This window comes from Piliocolobus tephrosceles, chromosome 8 (assembly GCF_002776525.5).
Source record: "Piliocolobus tephrosceles isolate RC106 chromosome 8, ASM277652v3, whole genome shotgun sequence".
Taxonomy (NCBI): domain Eukaryota; kingdom Metazoa; phylum Chordata; class Mammalia; order Primates; family Cercopithecidae; genus Piliocolobus; species Piliocolobus tephrosceles.
The window spans coordinates 84845828-84864752 of NC_045441.1; the positions used below are offsets into that span (position 1 = coordinate 84845828).

At 38.6% G+C, this 18925-nt stretch overlaps 1 protein-coding gene across 1 annotated transcript in view; it reads left to right on the forward strand.

Moving 5' to 3' along the window:
• Positions 1 to 18925, forward strand: part of ABCB4 (ATP binding cassette subfamily B member 4) — a 70222-nt gene that overhangs the window by 29648 nt on the left and 21649 nt on the right. The window contains exons 14-18 of the mRNA XM_023226716.3: positions 142 to 312; positions 8364 to 8525; positions 13429 to 13599; positions 16316 to 16462; positions 18141 to 18245. Of these exons, the coding sequence (XP_023082484.2) occupies positions 142 to 312; positions 8364 to 8525; positions 13429 to 13599; positions 16316 to 16462; positions 18141 to 18245 (756 nt within the window). The remainder of the gene's footprint in view (positions 1 to 141; positions 313 to 8363; positions 8526 to 13428; positions 13600 to 16315; positions 16463 to 18140; positions 18246 to 18925) is intronic.

Genomic DNA, 18925 nt, shown 5'->3' on the forward strand with positions numbered 1-18925 from the left:
AATTCATTTATCTTATCATACTTTATGATACGTTAAAATAGTTAAGACAAAGCTCCGTGTTGTCTTTATGTAGTTTTATAGAATTCCTAGCCTTTTTAAATTTAAGTTACTTCAAGAGCTGATCCATGTTTTCTGTGGTAGAAATTTGACACCCTGGTTGGAGAGAGAGGGGCCCAGTTGAGTGGTGGGCAGAAACAGAGGATTGCCATTGCACGTGCCCTGGTTCGCAACCCCAAGATCCTCCTGCTGGACGAGGCCACGTCAGCGTTGGACACAGAAAGCGAAGCTGAGGTACAGGCAGCTCTGGATAAGGTCAGTAGACCCTAAACAGCTGAAGGACCACCACATTGAAACCTATTAAAAATTCATGCCAATGCTTCCAGCGTCTGGATTGAGAAACAGTAACATAAGGGCAAATGAAGCTACCTTATGGAGCTGTATTGATTTCTCCTTTCTGTCAGGTTACATTGTCTTCAGAGAGAGGTGAATGACACTGACTTGTTCTGACCATGGTGCAGTGAGCCCAGATCCAGGTCTCTGCAACAAGCCATTTAGTTTTGTTTATTTCTTGCACATTGCAAGGTTATTGCAAGACTACTTTTGACCAAAAGTTGTCAAATTAAAAAAATATATATATGTATATATATATATTTAAATCTGGTTACCCAGATTTAACTGGGTCCAGCTGCAAACTAATTCAAAATACTCACCCTATTTTGTAGGCACATAATCTTTATCTATTCATGTAGGTGACCAGGTGCTTTTCTGGAAATAAAGTTCAACTCTGTACTTGTCTAAGCATATAAATAAGCAATTCATTTTAAGGGTGCTGAATTCATCTGTCCAGCTCAGATATTCCTAAGTCTCTCATTAGCATCTTTACTAAGTTGAAGTGTCACAGAAAGGACCTTATCTTGGTACACTTTTGGGGTAATGCTGATGTCATCTGTATTAACAACACATTGTAAATACCAGAGTCAGATGACACCATAGAAATTAGTTTCAAACACATAAATATCATAAATATATTTGATTTAAGACAGTTTAGTAATAACATGTGTAAGTTCCTTAAGGAATTCTATCGGAACCACCTCTTACAATTTAAGAGACAAGCTGCATTTATATCTGAATCCTAAGTTAACAGAACTCCCTTGTATGCTGTAAACTGTAGTTAGTTAATGCTTCATGGTTTATCAGCTTAATATCTTGACTCTTTTTGTTGTATTTTAAGACAGGGTCTTGCTCTGTCACCCAGGCTGGAGTGCAGTGGTAGGATCACAGCTCCCTGCAACCTCTACCTCCTGAGCTCAAGCCATCCTTCCACCTCAGCCTCCTGAGTAGCTGGTACTACAGGTGTGCGCCACCACACCTAGCTAATTTTTGTATTTTTGGTAGAGATGGGTTTTGGCCATGTTGCCCAGGCTGGTCTCAAACTCCTGAGTTCAAGTGATCATCCTGCCTCAACCTCCCAAAGTGCTAGGATTATAGACATGAGCCACTGCACCCAACCAATATATTGACTTACTTTATATAATTTAATAACGCTCAATAAGACAATAATAATTATTCCTTACAAATTCTTACACTGAATTATATTGCTTTTGTGTATATTAAATCACGATATGAAGGAGTCAAAATATAATGCATATAAGACTGGTATATGACTGGTTATTCTGAAGTTACTTAAAGCAGGACATCATAAAGTAATACATGCATAAGTTAAACTATTAATTCTAACTTAAAAATATAATTAGACATTCATGTATTGACATAGACTTTTTAGAGTAGAGTCAGGTAGAATGAGAGATATATTTACCAAAAAATATCAAAAACAAAAAAAGAGTCCTAGTCAGCCCTGGAGTCTAGATTCCAATCATTTCCAGGATACAGATATTCAATATACAATATTAGTTCTTGCTGTGCTAAAATAATAGAATTATTGGAGATAACCAGTATGTATTGTTTTTCATAATATGACCTCTGCCAGAAAAACTGTGTTCTTGCAAGTTTTAGTATGTATTTGGACAAGTCACTTCATTCAATTTTAGCAGTTTCTTTGTGTTCCATAGGATCATAGCACACTCCTTAGTTAATAACCTTTTATATATTTACTTTAAAAATAGCTGATGAACCACTCATAACTTTTTAAAGTCTCTAAGAAAAGCTATTAGCAGCTTAGGATAATGGTTAAGGGCGCAGGCTTTGATGCTAGGCTGGGGCTGGAGTCCTGGCTCTGTTCCTTTCTAGCTGTGTCCTTGGGCACATTAACTAACCTCTCTAAGCCTGAGACATGTCTAAAGTAGTGGGGGAAGAAGGGACAGTAATAGTATCATAGGATTATTTAAAGAATAACCAAGATACTGCATGTAAAGTTATTAGCACATGCCTAGCACATAGGAAACACTTGATATTGTTGGCTGCTGCTATTATTATGGTGATTACCATTATCAAGATTATTATTATTATTTTTTTGGTTGTTAAATTGGTTACCTATTGCTACATAACAAACCATCTTGAATCCAGGCTTAAAACACTTCCATGTATTGGCTGAGTAGATCCCCTGTTCTTTCCACCTGAGCACATGGCTGCATTTACCTGGAGGGCTGGCTTCATTAAAATGGTCCATGGTGGCCTCACTCACACGCTGGCTGTTGGCTGGCCATCTCAGTTCTCCATGTGACTTCTCACACTCATACAACAGGCTAACCTGGCTTCCTTACAGGGAAGTTTCAGGGCAGTGTACCCAGAGAGCAAAGACCAATACGTGAAGTGTCCAGAGGATTAGACTCCAGAACTCATCTTGTTGGTCACAGCAAGTCACAGGCTAGCCCAGATTTGAGGAGAGATAACAGACTGTGCCTCTTAATGGGTGAGCAGTAAAAAATCTGTGACCATATTCAATCTTCTAAAGCATGCCCTCTGTCACAATTTTTTACATTTCTTCCACATGCAAAAGAAGATCACCTCTTCTTCAGACCCTCAAAATTTTCATACAGTGATAGCATCTGGCTCAAAGACCAGTGTCTGAAGATGTGCATGTGGTCTAATACAGATGAGGGTCTTCATTTTCAGCTCATCTTGACCCAGAGACCTATGAAAAAGACAAGTTATCATCAACACATACTCTCAACATAGAGTTGCAGTGCAGGGACAGGATAATCATAGCAGATACTCATTCAAACAGGAAGCTCATAGCAGTCCTTGGCCACAGCGATTCTGACATGCAGCCAGTTACCCCACTACTCCAGGGAAATGGAATGTTTCTTGATTAAGGCCCGATTCTGTTCCCCAGGAGGGGGTTCCCTAGTCTATTGTTCTCTTTAGTTCCAGGGTCTTTTACCTTCCCTCTGAGAGGGCTTTCCTTTCTCATAAGAAATGGTCTGTCTCTGCAGCTGAGTGGCTTTCTTAGCATGTTTCTGCCCATAGAAATTTAGGGCCCTTTTCCTTTGGTACTTTTTTCCATCTCTTTTAGACTAAGCTGAAGGACTCTCTTAAAGACTTTGTGAGTTTACTTAGAATCTAGCTGTCATTTACTCAAGCCCCAGAAGTTATGCCTATATATTTTATTTTGAGACAGGCCCCTCTCTTCTTTGGGCTGCAAGTGAATCTGCCATCAGAAAACTCTTAAAGAGTTTTTAAGGTGCTGTGTGTGTGTGTGTGTGTTTGTAGCTGAAAGTGTCTACTAGGCTCTGCCTAAAATCTTTCAGAGATTTTTGTAAAAATCTTACACCCACACACTCTGATTTTTTTCCCTAATTTCACTGGATGACTAACAACTTCACTTTCCAACTGCGTACTAGGGTCTGCTATATCGTCTTTAAATTCTCCTTATAACCAAGTAGCTCATTCTTTAGCTGATCATTCTCTTCCCAAATCTCATTGTACACAGCTAGGGGAATCCAGTTGTCTCTCCTAGAGATGTCTGGAATCTCCTCAGCCAGATGTACAGATTCATTAAATAAAATGTCTTTCTTCCTAGTCACTGCAGGAAATATTTTTGTCAAGTTTTCCAAGGTTACATAACGAAGGTACTCCTTTTCTATCCTCTTTACTCTTCTTTCAGTCTCCACTAACAATATTATCACCTTCCTTTCAACCACCACCTACCACTCAATCCCAAAGCCAATGTCACATGTTTTAGGTTTTTGTTACAGCAGCATCCCAATCTAATTACTAATTTCCATACCAGTTGTTTTAAGCCAAGAATTTAGTGGCTTAAAATACAAACTTGTATTGCCCACAAATTTGTGGGTTGGTAAAGTGGTTTTTCTGTTGGTTTTGCCTAGTCTTATGTCAGCTCAGGGTCACCTGGGCTGGAATGTTCAAGGTGGCTTCACTCACGTGCCTGGCAGTTGGGGATAGCTGTTGCCTAAGGCGGGTTGCTTTTCCTCTCTGAAGCCAGTTATCCTCTAGGAGGCTAGAGAAACTTCCTTTCACTGCGTTTCCAGGGTAACATCTGAAGATGGCAAACAGACAAGCTGTGTGAGATCCCTTGAGGCCTGGGCTTCAGAAATTGTAGAAATCAATTTCTTTACATTTTCTTTGTCAAAACAAGTTACAGGGTGTGCCCAGATTTGAGAAGGCAGAGAAATTGGCTCCATCTCTGTATAGGAGAAGCCACAAAGTGTTTGTGGCCATATTAATATGCCACAGTTGCTATGAACATAGTTTATAATCTACAGTAATTGGCTCCACACTGCAAGGTAACTATGCTAATATTTTTACAGACAGTAAACCATACCTTTAAAGATAAACCCTTTATGACTATATCCCCAAAGATGATACCAATCAATCAGTTAGCCAGTCACTCTAACTTATAAGCCAACTTTCTTTTTAATGATGAAAAGTTGAATTTCATAAATTGTAGTCTTGCTTCTGAGGACCATAAGACTATATCACTATTATATCTACTGTTATTTCTACCCAATTACCCATCCTGGAAGAATAATATTTTTCTTTTGTGGATCCTTTATACATTGATCAGTCCTTCCTTGTGTGGCACCAGCTTACTGTAGTTAGCTACTTATTTTTATGCCACCCCCGGAAGCAGAATTAATAAAAAGATTCATATTTGAATCTCTACAACAGCCCAGTGCCTTGCACATAGCAGAGGCTAAATATTTACTAAATTGAATATGATGGTCCAGCTCATTGAGAAAATATGTCTACATTAAAATAATATTTTTTTTTGAGACAGAGTCTTGCTCTGTCTCCAGGCTGGAGTGCAGTGGTGTGATCTTGGCTCACTGCAACCTCTGCTTCCCAGGTTCAGGCAATTCTCCTGCCTCAGCCTCCTGGGTATCTGGGACTGTAGGCATGTGCCACCACGCCCAGATAATTTCTGTATTTTTAGTAGAGAGGGGGTTTCCCCATGTTGGCCAGGATGGTCTCAATCTCCTGACCTCGTGATCCGCCTGCCTTGGCCTCCCAAAGTGCTGGAATTACAGGCGTGAGCCACGGCGCCTGGTCCTAAAATAAATTTTAATAGTGATGACCATATTAGCTTTTGACTCTACAGATAGCAACTATTTGTCAAAATAATTAAAATGCTATTAAATATAAGATCTTGAAGAAAGATATAACAGCAGATTTGGTATTTTCACTCTTTTAAAGAAAGTCAATACAGTTTCATACCTACATGCACACTCCTGATCATGGTGTTATCATAGAAGAACAGGAAAAGAAACAAAATGGTGGCCAGGCGCGGTGGCTCACCCTTGTAATCCCACCACTTTGGGAGGCCGAGGCGGGCGGATCACAAGGTCAGGATATTGAGACCATCCGGGCCAACATGGTGAAACCCCGTCTCTACTAAAATACAAAAAAAAAAAAAAAAATTAGCCGAGCGTGGTGGTGGGCACCTGTAGTCCCAGCTGCTCGGGAGGCTGAGGCAGGATAATCGCTGGAACCCAGGAGGTGGAAGTTGCAGTGAGCTGAGGTCACGCCACTGCATTCCAGCCTGGCCACAGAGCAACACTCCATCTCAAAAAAAAAAAAAAAAAAGAATCAAATTGGTGATGCTATGGTGATTTTTCTAAAAAGATTCCAAAAGGTTTCATTTTGATGCTGTTTTACCAAAGTTCCAGAAAGGCTAGTAGATCAGTCCTCCCTTTGTTTAGGCCCGCCTTTCATTCCTGCACATCTCAAATTAGTCCAAGGTCTAAATTTCATAATGGTTGTTGTACCTAAATCTAGGATATTTATTTGCCAATGTCCTGTCATCATCAGGATGTCTGGGAGCTCTGAAAAAAAAAAAAAAAAAACTTTTTGTGTGTCAAAGCTCTACTTTGGCAACTTCTCTTGGTCAAAGGTGACAGTTGCTTACTTTTAAATTGATGAACACATACTTTAATTCTTTTACATAGCAATCATTCACTCATACATCTGATTCCAATTCCTTTGTGTATATATGTTGACATATCATCAACCTATTATCATCATCATGATAATATAGTCATTGTTAGCAATTTATTCATCACTCAGTATCATGAATATAATTACAGTAATCAAATTATTTCTTATATGCTTTATTATGTATGGACTAAACCCAGCTTCCATATAAGTAAATATTTGTTAGGCTTCTTTGGGGCTTACATACTAAAAATGAAAGAATAGTCTTAAATGTTGTCCAAGAGAGCTGTGTTCTAGCATCTCTCTCTTTTCAGTGATTTTTCTCTTTTATATTTACTTAAAAACAATTGATTCATCTGGATTTATTTTAGTGTAAGGACTAAAATAGAAATACCACATTACTTTATTAAGTGGCTACACAATTGTCCCAATACCATTTATTGTATAATTCACCTTTTCTCTACCAATAGGTAGTACCATATTTATTATAATTAAAATCTTAAATGGTTTATGTCTATTTCTGGACTCTCCATTTGGTTCTGTTAATCAAATCACCTATTCACATGCTGGTTTTTCCTAGGTTTTACTATTTTAATTGCTGTAACTTTTCATGTACTAATATCTGTTCAAGATATTTCCTTCTCATTATTCCTCTCATTGACTTCTTTTTCAGAATTTTCATGGCTATTTTTAAAAAATTGAGATACAAATCACATGCCATAAAACTCACCCTTTAAGAATATACAATTCCAGGGTTTTTAGAATATTCACAAGGTTGTGCAACCATCACTGCTATCGAATTCCAGAACATTTTCACCACCTCATTAAGAAACCAGTCACTCTGCATTCCACCCTCACTCTAGCCCTTGGCAACCATGAATCTACCTTCTGTCTCTATGAATTTGCCTATTCTTAGATATCTCATATAAATAAAATCATACCATGTGTCATCTTTTGTGACTGGCTTCTTTCACTTAGCACAATGTTTTCAAAGTTCATCTATGTTGTGACGTGAATCAAAATGCATTCTATTTTATGGCCTAACAATATTCCATTGTATGGATATACCACATTTTTTTATGTTTGCCAATTGATGAATATTTGGGTTGTTTCCACTTTTTGCCTATTACGAATCTAGCCTCTCATTTTTAATTTATATGTTAACCACTTAGGTGAATTAGGCTATTCTCTAATAACCATCCTAATGATGTGATTTGATTGTCTCAGAGTAGGAGTGATCTTAAGCTATTGGGTAAAAGGGCTAATGAGTGTCAGAAAGAGTAGCTATTATTAATGACATAATATCAGTACTCTTATTGGCATTATCCAGGATTTAAATGCCCATTTATAAATTCACCAAGCAAACATATGAGGCCACTAAACTAGATAGACAGGTGATTTGTAGATTTTAGCATGCATAAAAATCACCTAGCGCACTTGTTAAAGAGCAAAGTTACTTGCCTTACTCCAGAGATTACGCTTTGGATGGTTTTGAACCATAATTTTAACAGTCCTGATCCCAAGGTACATTTTCACCTAAACTGCCTGCTTTCAGTTCATCAGAATCAGTTATGATCAGGCCCTTAAAAAGGGACCCTACAGCAGTGCTCTGGAAAAGGCTGTCACTTGGCAACAACTTCCCTAAAATATTTCTGGTAATGTCTCTAGCATTCCATATAACTTAGAGCTAGGGCTTCTCAGACAAGTGTGAAAACACTGAAGAAGGATCAAACCCTTGTTTTTCTTAAGTAAACACTGACACTACCATAGGTTTCTGGAGAAATCATCCATCCTGCTACTGAAGGGGTTAGCCACTTGTCTGGTCCCAAACTCAAGTCTGACTTGAATTTTTCATCAAGAGTGATGCCTTTGCCATAATCACACAAAGATCTGGAGTATAAACTACTCTCTAATCATCTACAAACAGCATTCGTCCAAGTGCTTAACTGTGCATGTTAATTGACAGTGTGCCAATACTGTAACCCTGATGCATCACATTTTTGTTCTTTTAGGCCAGAGAAGGCCGGACCACCATTGTGATAGCACACCGACTGTCTACAGTCCGAAATGCAGATGTCATCGCTGGGTTTGAGGATGGAGTAATTGTGGAGCAAGGAAGCCACAGTGAACTGATGAAGAAGGAAGGGGTGTACTTCAAACTTGTCAACATGCAGGTACTTGCTTTTCAGGAATTTTTTCTGCTATTTGCTCCTCAACATAGTGTTCTTTACATATTAAAATATGATCCAGTGATTGCTATACTGAGCAAGAAGAAACTTCAACGAGATACCTAAAAGTGTATATCTGAGACTTTAAATCAGAATCTGTAAAGAGGTGGCAGGTGAGAAAATAGGGGAAAGGGCCAAAAACATCATGGATATATTCCTTAGGACAGAGATTCCTAATTACCTGAGGAATATGGTCAAACTAAAAGGTCCTTTCTACCATAATGGAATGATCAGAGTTTTGGGAGTCAGAGGATGAGAGAAGTGTTTCACATCTGTCCGAGGAGTCCTGGCTGTGAGTTATATGGAATGCTAGAGACTTTACCAGAGACATTTTAGGGAAATCGTTGACAAGTGACAGCCTTTTCCAGAACACTGCCGTAGGCTTCCTTTTAACAAGCCAGGATCTCTAGTGGTTGAGGGAGGTCTCATGTGAGCTAAAATTGTTTCCCAGATGATCCTAATAAGACCATCATCAAGATTCATGGCTCTAGGAAGTGAATAGTTTGTCTTTTAAAAGGAAAGAGCAGGCTGGGTGCAGTGGCTCATGCCTGTAATCCCAGCACTTTGGGAGGCCGAGGTGGGCAGATCACCTGAGGTCAGGAGTTCGAGACGAACCTGGCCAACATTGTGAAACCCTGTCTCTACTAAAAATACAAAAATCAGCTGGGCATGGTGGCGTACGCCTGTAGTCCCAGGTACTTGGGAGGCTGAGGCAGGAGAATCACTTGAATCTGGGAGGTGGAGATTGCAATGAGCTGAGACCACACCACTGCACTCCAGCCTGGGTGACAGAGCGAGACTCCATCTCAGAGAAAAAAGAAATAAAGAAAGAAAAGAGCATTCATTCACTCTAGTTCTTAAAACAGGTTATATTGATAACTATTAGTTTTTCTTCTTATTAAGACATGTTATTATACTCAGTCACTTGAGCAACATTGCAGAATAAATAACCTAAAAATATTTTATTCTATGAACAAATTCTATATACATTTGCTTTGATAAAACTGTAATTAGTATGTACACACATAGTTTTGTTCTTTTGTCTTAACATTTCAGATATATGTCATCCACATACTATTATTTTAATGGGTGCTCAGAAGTTCATTTTATTAATGGTGAAATTAGTCATTTTTCTAAAGTTAGATGTTTGGTCTGTTTCCAGTATTTCTCTATTCTAAATATTGCCATTGTGAGCACAAATAGATCAAAAAAGGTTGTCAAAATTTTGCCTTGTTTTCTGACAAGTAACTTAACTCTTCTGAGCCTTTGTTTCTACATTTGGAATACCAAACCTACCATGAGAGGTTGCTATAAGTTTATAAAAATAAACATCTGAATATTTGTGTACCAAAAAAAAAAAAAAAAACACTGAAATGTTTAAAGGGGTGAATTTTGTGATATGCTAATTACATTTCAAAAAAGCTGTTTTTCTTTTAAAAAAAAAATTAGATGGTGATAAATGATGGTTACTAAAACTTGCAAATTCCCCCAAATGAAAATACCAAATGAAATGACGAAAAGTTTTATAACTCAGGCTTGCATTTGCCAGAGAGTGTTCTCCAGTAGGAGGGAATCAATCACAGTGTCTTTGCCGAATGCTACCATATGGTCTAGCCACCATAAAGGATCTTTGTCATTTCACTAGTTAGGAATGCATAAAATGTTACTTTAAATCCATTTTAGTTTTCATTTCATGAATGGTTACCAAGGATCTGTGATTTTGCCCCTAATGACATGTTGAATCCTCAAGTGAGATAACCACTTGGCTGTCCTATTGCAATAAGCTCTGTAAGAATGACCTCTGCTTCCATCAGGACTTGGATTGGGAGACTGCTGAAGAGATACAGACAGCTCTCACCTTTCTATATCATATTCCCAAGCTTACTTTCTTTGGAAAAGTTGTACATTTGAAGACTGAACAATGAGTGGTCTGGCATGATAGAAATCTGTCACCAACTAGGCAACAGCTTTGAGCAAGTCATTTAACCAAATTGGGTTTTGGTATCCTCACTTGCTAAATGAGCATGAGCTTGAAGTAAGATGACCTCTGATATTTCTACCAGCTCTGGCATTCTGTGATTCTCAGCCCCTTTGAATGGTTCCACCTGGGTACCCCCAAATTTCACATTTCTGATTTGAGTTTTGCCCTCCCACTTACTTGGTAAGGCTGGAGAGATGAGGGAAAGACCCATTGTGAGCCTGAGAGTCAGCAGATGCTCAAGCTAATGCAGTACTCTTTTCTCAAGTCTCAAAGACCAACCTGGTTTTCATTCAACCTTGTTTTGGTGTTGTTTCTAAGTATCACTGCTTTTCCATTAGGTAGACTGTTGGCTCTTTGTTGTTTCTCTTAAGTGTATCTTAATTTTTTTCTGATTATAAAGTAATCCATTCTTTTAAAAAATCAAGCATTTTTTAAAATGTACATTTTAGACGCTTGAAAGTCATCATAAGCCAAATCCCTACAAATAGCCACTGATAGCCATTTCATATTTATTTTTCATCTTTGCCAGTTTAAAGAGTTAAACAGTATCTTCAAATTTAACTATTTATAATATTGAGCTTATTTTCACATTTTTATTGGCCATTTATATTTTTCTTCCTCTGTGAAAGTATTTGTTCCTGTATTAGGACATTTTTTCTGTTGTGTTGTTCCTAATATTCTTATTGATTTGTAAGAACTCTTCACATAAAAAGGAAATACACTCCTCTCTTGCATGTATTGGAGAGATTTTTTTTTCCTGCTTTGTTCCTTTCAATTTCACTTTGTTGTATTTGGCTACCATAAAGAAGCTTTAAAATTGTATGTAATTAGGTTGTCAGTTTTTTCCTCCATGTCATCAGGATTTGAAGTTGTTCTTTGAAAGGATATTCACCCCATTTCCTTCCAGAATTTATTGTTCTGCTTTTTACAATTAAATCTTTGAGACATCTGAAGTATATCTGGGTGGAAGAAATGAGGGCTACTGGTTTTAAATAGATACTTTTTTACACCTGGTGGAAAAGTGGCTATCTTGGCTTGGAGCTTGATGACTTTCAGCTGAAGCACCCAACACCAAGTGAGTGTTTTAGGTAAGGCACAGAAAAAATATTTTGAAAGAGACAGGTAATGTTCATTTGGTCATAGAAGGAAGCTAAAATCTGAATGGGCTTATTGGAAGAACTCCCCGTTGAGATGGACCTCTTGATAGCATAGATGAGATTACAAAAAGAGGAAAAGTTCCGGGGAGGTATTCATGAGAGGTGGTCCGGTTTGACTTGCCATGAGCTAGATTTTTGGGGATCCAGGCTTGGGCAGGTACTGGGAAGCTGGGGATGATTTTGAGCTGCCCTTTAGGAAAATACATCTGGTAGCAGTGTGGGAACAGATAGCAGTGAGAATGCAAGGGATAAGTTACAAAGTCTGTAGCCTAGGTTGGTTTTTGTTGAGAGATGGTATAAAATTGATTCAGTAATGAGCAAATAAGGAAGTTCACCAAGCGGAACATATCATTGCAATGTGGTTCAAGGCAATATATAAGCACATGGGCAGTGTTCTGTCAGATGTTGAATGAGCAACTGCTAAGAGATCATAAGGGCTATTGTAGGTACAGTAAGGCACTAGCCAGAAGATTGGGTTCAGGGCAGGACTTGAAGGGAGGAGCAAGAACAAGACACTACTACAAGGACTAAGACCCTGAACCAACCATTAAGATGTGTAGTTGGACATAGATGAAGCAAATAGGGAAGCAGACCAAAGTCCAACTCCAGCAGGGCTTGATGTTCCCTCACCCTTACTAGGCAGTGAACTAGAAGTCCTTAGATCGCCACTCCCCATCCCCATTTGTCCCGACCCGCAGGACAGTCGAACGGGCCCTGGAAGGGGGAGTGGGAATGGAGGAGACAAGAAAACACGAGAAATGAAGACAAGACAAATAGCCTGATCAAGTCTCGTTTATTGAATGCAGGGTCATGCCTTATATAGGCTGGCAGGGGAAGAGGTTGGGCCAGGGCGGTGACGCGGGGGGGCGGGGGGGTGGGGCCGGGGTCGTCTCAAATTACAATTGCGCATGCGCCGTGGGTTTGTAATTTTCCTGGGCGCGGGATCGCACCTGCGCCGTAGGCTGCATATCTTCCTGGGCGCGAAAAAGTTTGCGGGCACGGGAAAGGTTTGGGCGCGCGTGGGAAAGGTTTAGGCGCGCGCGGGAACAGTTTATAATGAAGAACCCAGAAATGTGCCATTTTGTCTCCGCTTTGCGGAGATCAAGCAACAGAGGGCGGCTAACTCCTGGCGTCATGGCTCCGGACACCCATTCCTATTAAAAAGAGAATTGATCTCACAGTCAGCAATGATGCTGAGCCTGCATGTTGGGTCACATGGGTCAAGGTGTGCGTCAGAGCAGGACTGTGAGGAAGGAAGATGACCATACTCAGCCAGCCAAGGAAGACAGTTTTACCTCCCGTGGGTAGTGATCAGGCTCTTTGATTCAGCTTTCCTTGTTTGTAGATTTAAAAACAAACCCTTAGTAGTGTTTCCATGTACTCTTCTTCCCTTTCTTCGTGGCCATGACTTGTTCCCTGAATTACTGCATATTGAGTAAATTCCTGTATACCTTCTGGATTATGAAAAATGTGTCTTTAACTTTTTAGAAAATATTCTTATACTCCAATTTTCTTATTGTTCAAATTGAATTTAACTTTTCTATAGTTCTTTATAGGTTTTTAGCTATCCTTGATTGAGAAGCAGTTAGGAAATCTGAAAAGCTTGATACATGTAATATTCCAAATTGCTTTATGATTCTAAACTTAGAGGTTACGTCCATTTGGACACACACACACACACACACACTTTAATGTCTTGATATTCTTTCAGACATCAGGAAGCCAGATCCAGTCAGAAGAATTTGAACTAAATGATGAAAAGGCTGCCACTGGAATGGCCCCAAATGGCTGGAAATCTCGCCTATTTAGGCATTCTACTCAGAAAAACCTTAAAAATTCACAAATGTGTCAGAATAGCCTTGATGTGGAAATCGATGGACTTGTAAGTTGTTTTTCACTTAAATTAAGTCTTTTACTTTGTAGTTTTGCTACAATTGTTGAAATTCTTAGCCTTGCAATTATTTTTCAGGCACAGATGACTGCTACTATGAGCCATACTCTTTGTAAAGAAAAAAAAAAATTCAAATTTTAAATGTATTTGACAATGAATTGAAATCAGTTCCAATTATAAATGGATTTTCAAGGGAAAAAAATCCAGCAATGTAGTCTTTGTGCTGAGAGGCTTAATATTAAAATTGAATTTGACATTCATCTTTGAGGTCCAGAGATAATAAGACTGGTCCAAAACGAGAGGCCCTGATATTTGCATACTCTATTGGGTAGGATTACATTTGATTATCTTTATTAGGAAACCCAGAATAGCATCTGTTTAAGCAAATTAAGAGCTTTTATTTCTGTTTTACATACCAAAATCTTAGAGGTGAAAAACTCAGGGCTAGAATGGTAGCTCCACAGTCCCCATAGACACAAGCTCCCTTCATCTTTATCTGCCCTACCCTGGCATCAGGTTTCCATCCTCAGGGTCACTTATGATCTAAGGTGGCTCCTGAAGCCCTACCTATCACATCTGTGGTCCAAGCAACAGGAAGAAACAAAGAGGTTTTCCAGAATTCCCATATAATACTATTACTTATAAGTCATTGGTCATAATTCAATCACATGGCCATACTTAGCATGAGTATGGAAAATTCAAATTTTTTTTTTTTTTTTTGCTGTATGCATTGACACTCTAAATTAGATTGGAATTATCTTACTTAGAAAAAGAGGAGAATGGTGAGAAATAGCAACGTTGGATTTAGGAGATTATTAATTCCAGTTAACAATTTTATTTATTTATTTATTTTTAATGTTATTTTTTGAGACAGGGTCTTGCTGTGTTGCCCAGGCTGAAGCACAGTGGTGCAATCGCAGCTCACTGCAACCTCCACTTCCTGGGGTCAACTGATTGTCCCACTTCAGCCTCCTGAGTAGCCGGGACTACAGGTGTGTACCACCACACCTGGTTAATTTTTTTGTGCTTTTTATAGAGACGAGGTTTTACCATGTTGCCCAGGCTGGAACAAATAATTTTATTATAGAGAGGGAATCCATTCCAAAAAATATTTCCTTATTTCAAGATATAGTTTTGAGATATTTTGATGTTATTTATTGATGAAGGCTGAGTTTATTTTTACTCTTGTGTTGGCCTGAGAAAACTAATTCTACCAAGAATTCAGTGCATCTGTTTTTATCTGTGTAGGCTATTACTGCAGAAATTACAAGGCCTCTCTTAGAGGTCTTGATCTTGGTATATTTCTAGAAAGAAGAATAACAATTGTACCATTTTGGAGCTTCATTATTATAAGTAAGATAAGCAATTTCTCCTCTTTTGGCTATGGAATTATCCACTTTTCATTTCCTCATTTATTTTGAGAGTTACTTTGCTATCTCTTTAAACTCCAGTATTTCACAGGAGCACGTCTCTTGAAGAAATGCACAGAGAAGAGGGGGAGGCAGGAAATGCTGCAATCAACAACATTGTCCCAAGTACCATCGCAGGGAGAAAACAACATGTCAAAGGAGAGGGAGAGATTAAGTCTGATTAGAGTGACCTGAGTAGACCTGTTTGTGTGCTGAAGAGCAGTAATTCAAGAAAAAGATTCATTCATTATGCTGGAGATAGGGACTTAAAGATAATGTTAACTAGAGAGGAAAAAAAAAAAAAAACCCTGAAATACAGAAAAAATGGGTAATTTGTAAGAAGAAGGCTGAACAGAACCTACTTCTATATTCTCTGTTTTTTAGAGATATAAATATAACATTTCTCAGCAACCTCAAGCTTTTGGGATTCCATAGTCACCTATGTCTCAAGTTTAATGTTAAACTGCTTCTATCATCAGAACATTCTTTATGAGACCTAAATCCTGCATGCTTGGTCAGACATTTAATTAAACATTTGCTGAGAATCTTATATGTGCCAGGAATTGGATACTTTCTAGGAATATAAAGATATAATATTTACCTTTAAAAAAAAGTTACATACTAGAAATGGAGATATGTAAACAAAAAAATCACAAACAAGCTAAGCTATGAAATAAGAGAACTCTGCACAGGGAAAAGTGTGATAAGAGAAAAGGAATGTAATTAATTTGGTTTTGTGAGTTGGAAATATGGCACAGAAAAGGCAAGGTTTTGGAGTGAGGAGGCCAAGCCTATGTTCTCCAGTTAGTAATGGTTTCCTACATTTGCAAAGATGTTTATCCATCTACTCAGGTGTATTGTCTCATTTGACCCTGATATCATCCCTGTTAGAGAGGCAGTACTGTATCATAATATATGAGAAAACTGCAGCTCAGCTCATGTGGCCCAGCCATGACTGTCACACCAACACAGTGTTGTGTAACTCCAGAGCTGGATGCCAAGGTGTTTGTGCCCAGAGCCTGCTACCTCACAGTCTGCTGAGGCCAGAATAGGGACGGGCTAAGCACACCATGAAGGTTGCTTCTTGGCCGAACAACCTATACTCAGCTTATAATGTGTAATCAGTAAACATTGTTAACATGTTATAATATACTGTCCTACTCTCTAGTAGTTTGCTTGTCATTCTCTGCACCTAGTTTGCAAGTCCCTTGAGGGCAATGGCCATGCCTTTTCTATGTCTATGGACTCTGGTAACTCTTGTGTCATCACCAGTTTGCCCTGATGTTTATATGTTCTAGGAAGCAAACGTGCCACCAGTGTCTTTTCTGAAGGTCCTGAAACTGAATAAAACAGAATGGCCCTACTTCGTCGTGGGAACAGTATGTGCCATTGCCAATGGGGGGCTTCAGCCGGCATTTTCAATCATATTCTCAGAGATCATAGAGGTAAGTTTGCAAACATCCCATAACAGCCTGAATTAAATCAGTTCATCAGCTGCTGCTTCTCCCAACCTCACTAACTGGCTCCATTCTGGGATTAAGCAGCCTTAAATTAAACTAAGCCAAAGTCCTTAAATCCCTTTTGAGAAAAGCCGTGATGGAAAAGATAAGTAGCCTTTGAATCACTCTAAGTTATGATATTGATGAAATTATAAAATGTAAAATCAGTGAAGAAGGCATTCTAATGAGCTCTCGTCATTTGGTGAAACTGGTGTCAGACAATGATCCCCAATCTGTTTGTGTAGAGAAGCTGGTACACGTCGCACAATGAGGTGGAGAGAGAGTGGAGCAGGGAGGGGTTAAAGTCATAGAGTTTAATAAGAGTCCAGGCATTGGGTATAGACTGGCCTCACCACTCAATAGCTCTCAGTACCTCAGTTTCTTCATCTATACAATAAATCTATCTCATAACATGGCTGAGGATTAAGAGATTATATAGGTAACTATCTGGAAAGCATTTAACAGTGTGTGCCTTGTAGTAAGTATTCAAAAAGCAATAGCCACCCCATTTTAGCAATCCTTCCAAGGCTTGGGGAGTCCAAGACTAAGAAGGAAAACATACTAGTCAATCATTCAATTAATTGGGGGATATTTAAAGGAAGTTATCACAGATATAAAGCCTCCATCAATTCCATGAAATCCGGAATTCGTATTCTACAATTTTAGTCAACCTCTAACATGATTGGAGAGACTTTGTTGTTGAGGACAAATAATTCTCCATCATGTTATGAGTTTATTATTTTGTGATGTTGGACATTGATCCACAATTAAGACCACAAGCCAAAAAATAAATAAATTAGAAAGGATCCTCCTCCACATCTTTTAAAGTTTCAAAACAAAGCAAGCTCTGGCTCTCTTGCAATTCAAGGCAATGTAGACTATATATTTTGGGGCATTTATCTGCCTAGTGCTTCTCCAGGCACTGGAGATACAGTGGTACACAAATAAACCAAGTCATGTCCTCAAACAGCATGGTTTCTGTTGGGGAAGATACGCAACAGACAAACAAATAATCCCACAAACATGTAATGTGTTGAGGGATAACAAGTGTTTTAAAAGATGGGTAGGGTAATAGAGAGGGGTTAGCTGGGGGTGCTGTTTCAGATAGAATGCTCAGGAGAGGACCCTCTGGGTAGAAGCCTGATGGAATGAGAAATGGAGGGCTGGGGCAGGGAGGAATCAGAGGGAAAAGGGGACATATAGGAAAAGGAACAAATGCTAAAATGTGCAGCCACTCACAGTCCATATGCAGTATGTCAACCTATGTTAATAACCATGCAGTCAGAAAGTAGAACAGAGATTACCAGGAACTGGGAGGAGGGAGGGAATGGGAAGTCATTGTAATAGTATCAAGTTTGGGAAGTTTGGGAAGGTGAAAAGTTCTGTAGATGGATAGTGGTGAAAGTTGCACAACAATGTGACTATACTTAATGCCACTGAATTATACACTTAAAAATGGTTAAAATGGTGAATTTTGTGTTATGTATATTTTACCACAATTACCAAAACCCTACATATTTGAAGCCTAGTTTTAAACATGTGGCAGTCAAGACACTATTTATGGGAGTAATGAACAAGGATCAATCATGTAATCCAAGTGGGCATTTTAAATATTCTTTTGTAGATTTTTGGACCAGGCGACGATGCAGTGAAGCAGCAGAAGTGCAACATGTTCTCTTTGCTTTTCTTATGTCTGGGAATTATTTCTTTTTTTACTTTCTTCTTTCAGGTAGGTACCCATGATTTGCCTTTCTCATCAAGTTTATAATTTAATTAGAGAAGTTAAATTAAACCTAATGGAGCTTCCAAATTCTTACAGTGAAATAAATTGCAAACACGATTGGCATAAGGCTCTGCTGGAGGGTAGACTCTTTATCAGGGGGAACTGTGACTTCCCTGTGTCCTAAATTATATTAGATTACGAGTTTGCCCTCAGCAAACATTCATTACCAAGGAACAAGAGACCTCAGTTTACTGCAGAACATAAGAGTAACTTAAATTCAACAGGTTGTGAACTGGGAAAGTACGGTCCAATAGCATTCTCTTTCCTGTTGTTACTCTTTATAGAATAATAAGTAACTTCTCTGATCTTTTCCTACTTAATTGATGAACTGTTTGAAAGAACACAATATTTTGCATTCTAATATGGTAGACCTGGCCAAAATAAACTAGTCAAACTCTCTAATTGTACTTTTCTACCTAGTTAGACTTCTCTCTAATTTCTTTTGTCTCTTTAACCCAGTGGGCACCACATAGGCCTTTCAAATATAATACAATCCAGTCAGCAAAATAGTGTTTCCTAGTCGTGCCAGCATGCTTCTCTTTTATTATTGTTGAACCAATGGCAAAAATAAACCAAGCTTTTTATTTAGAAATCATTGCCCTACTAGATACAACTCAATGATCTGA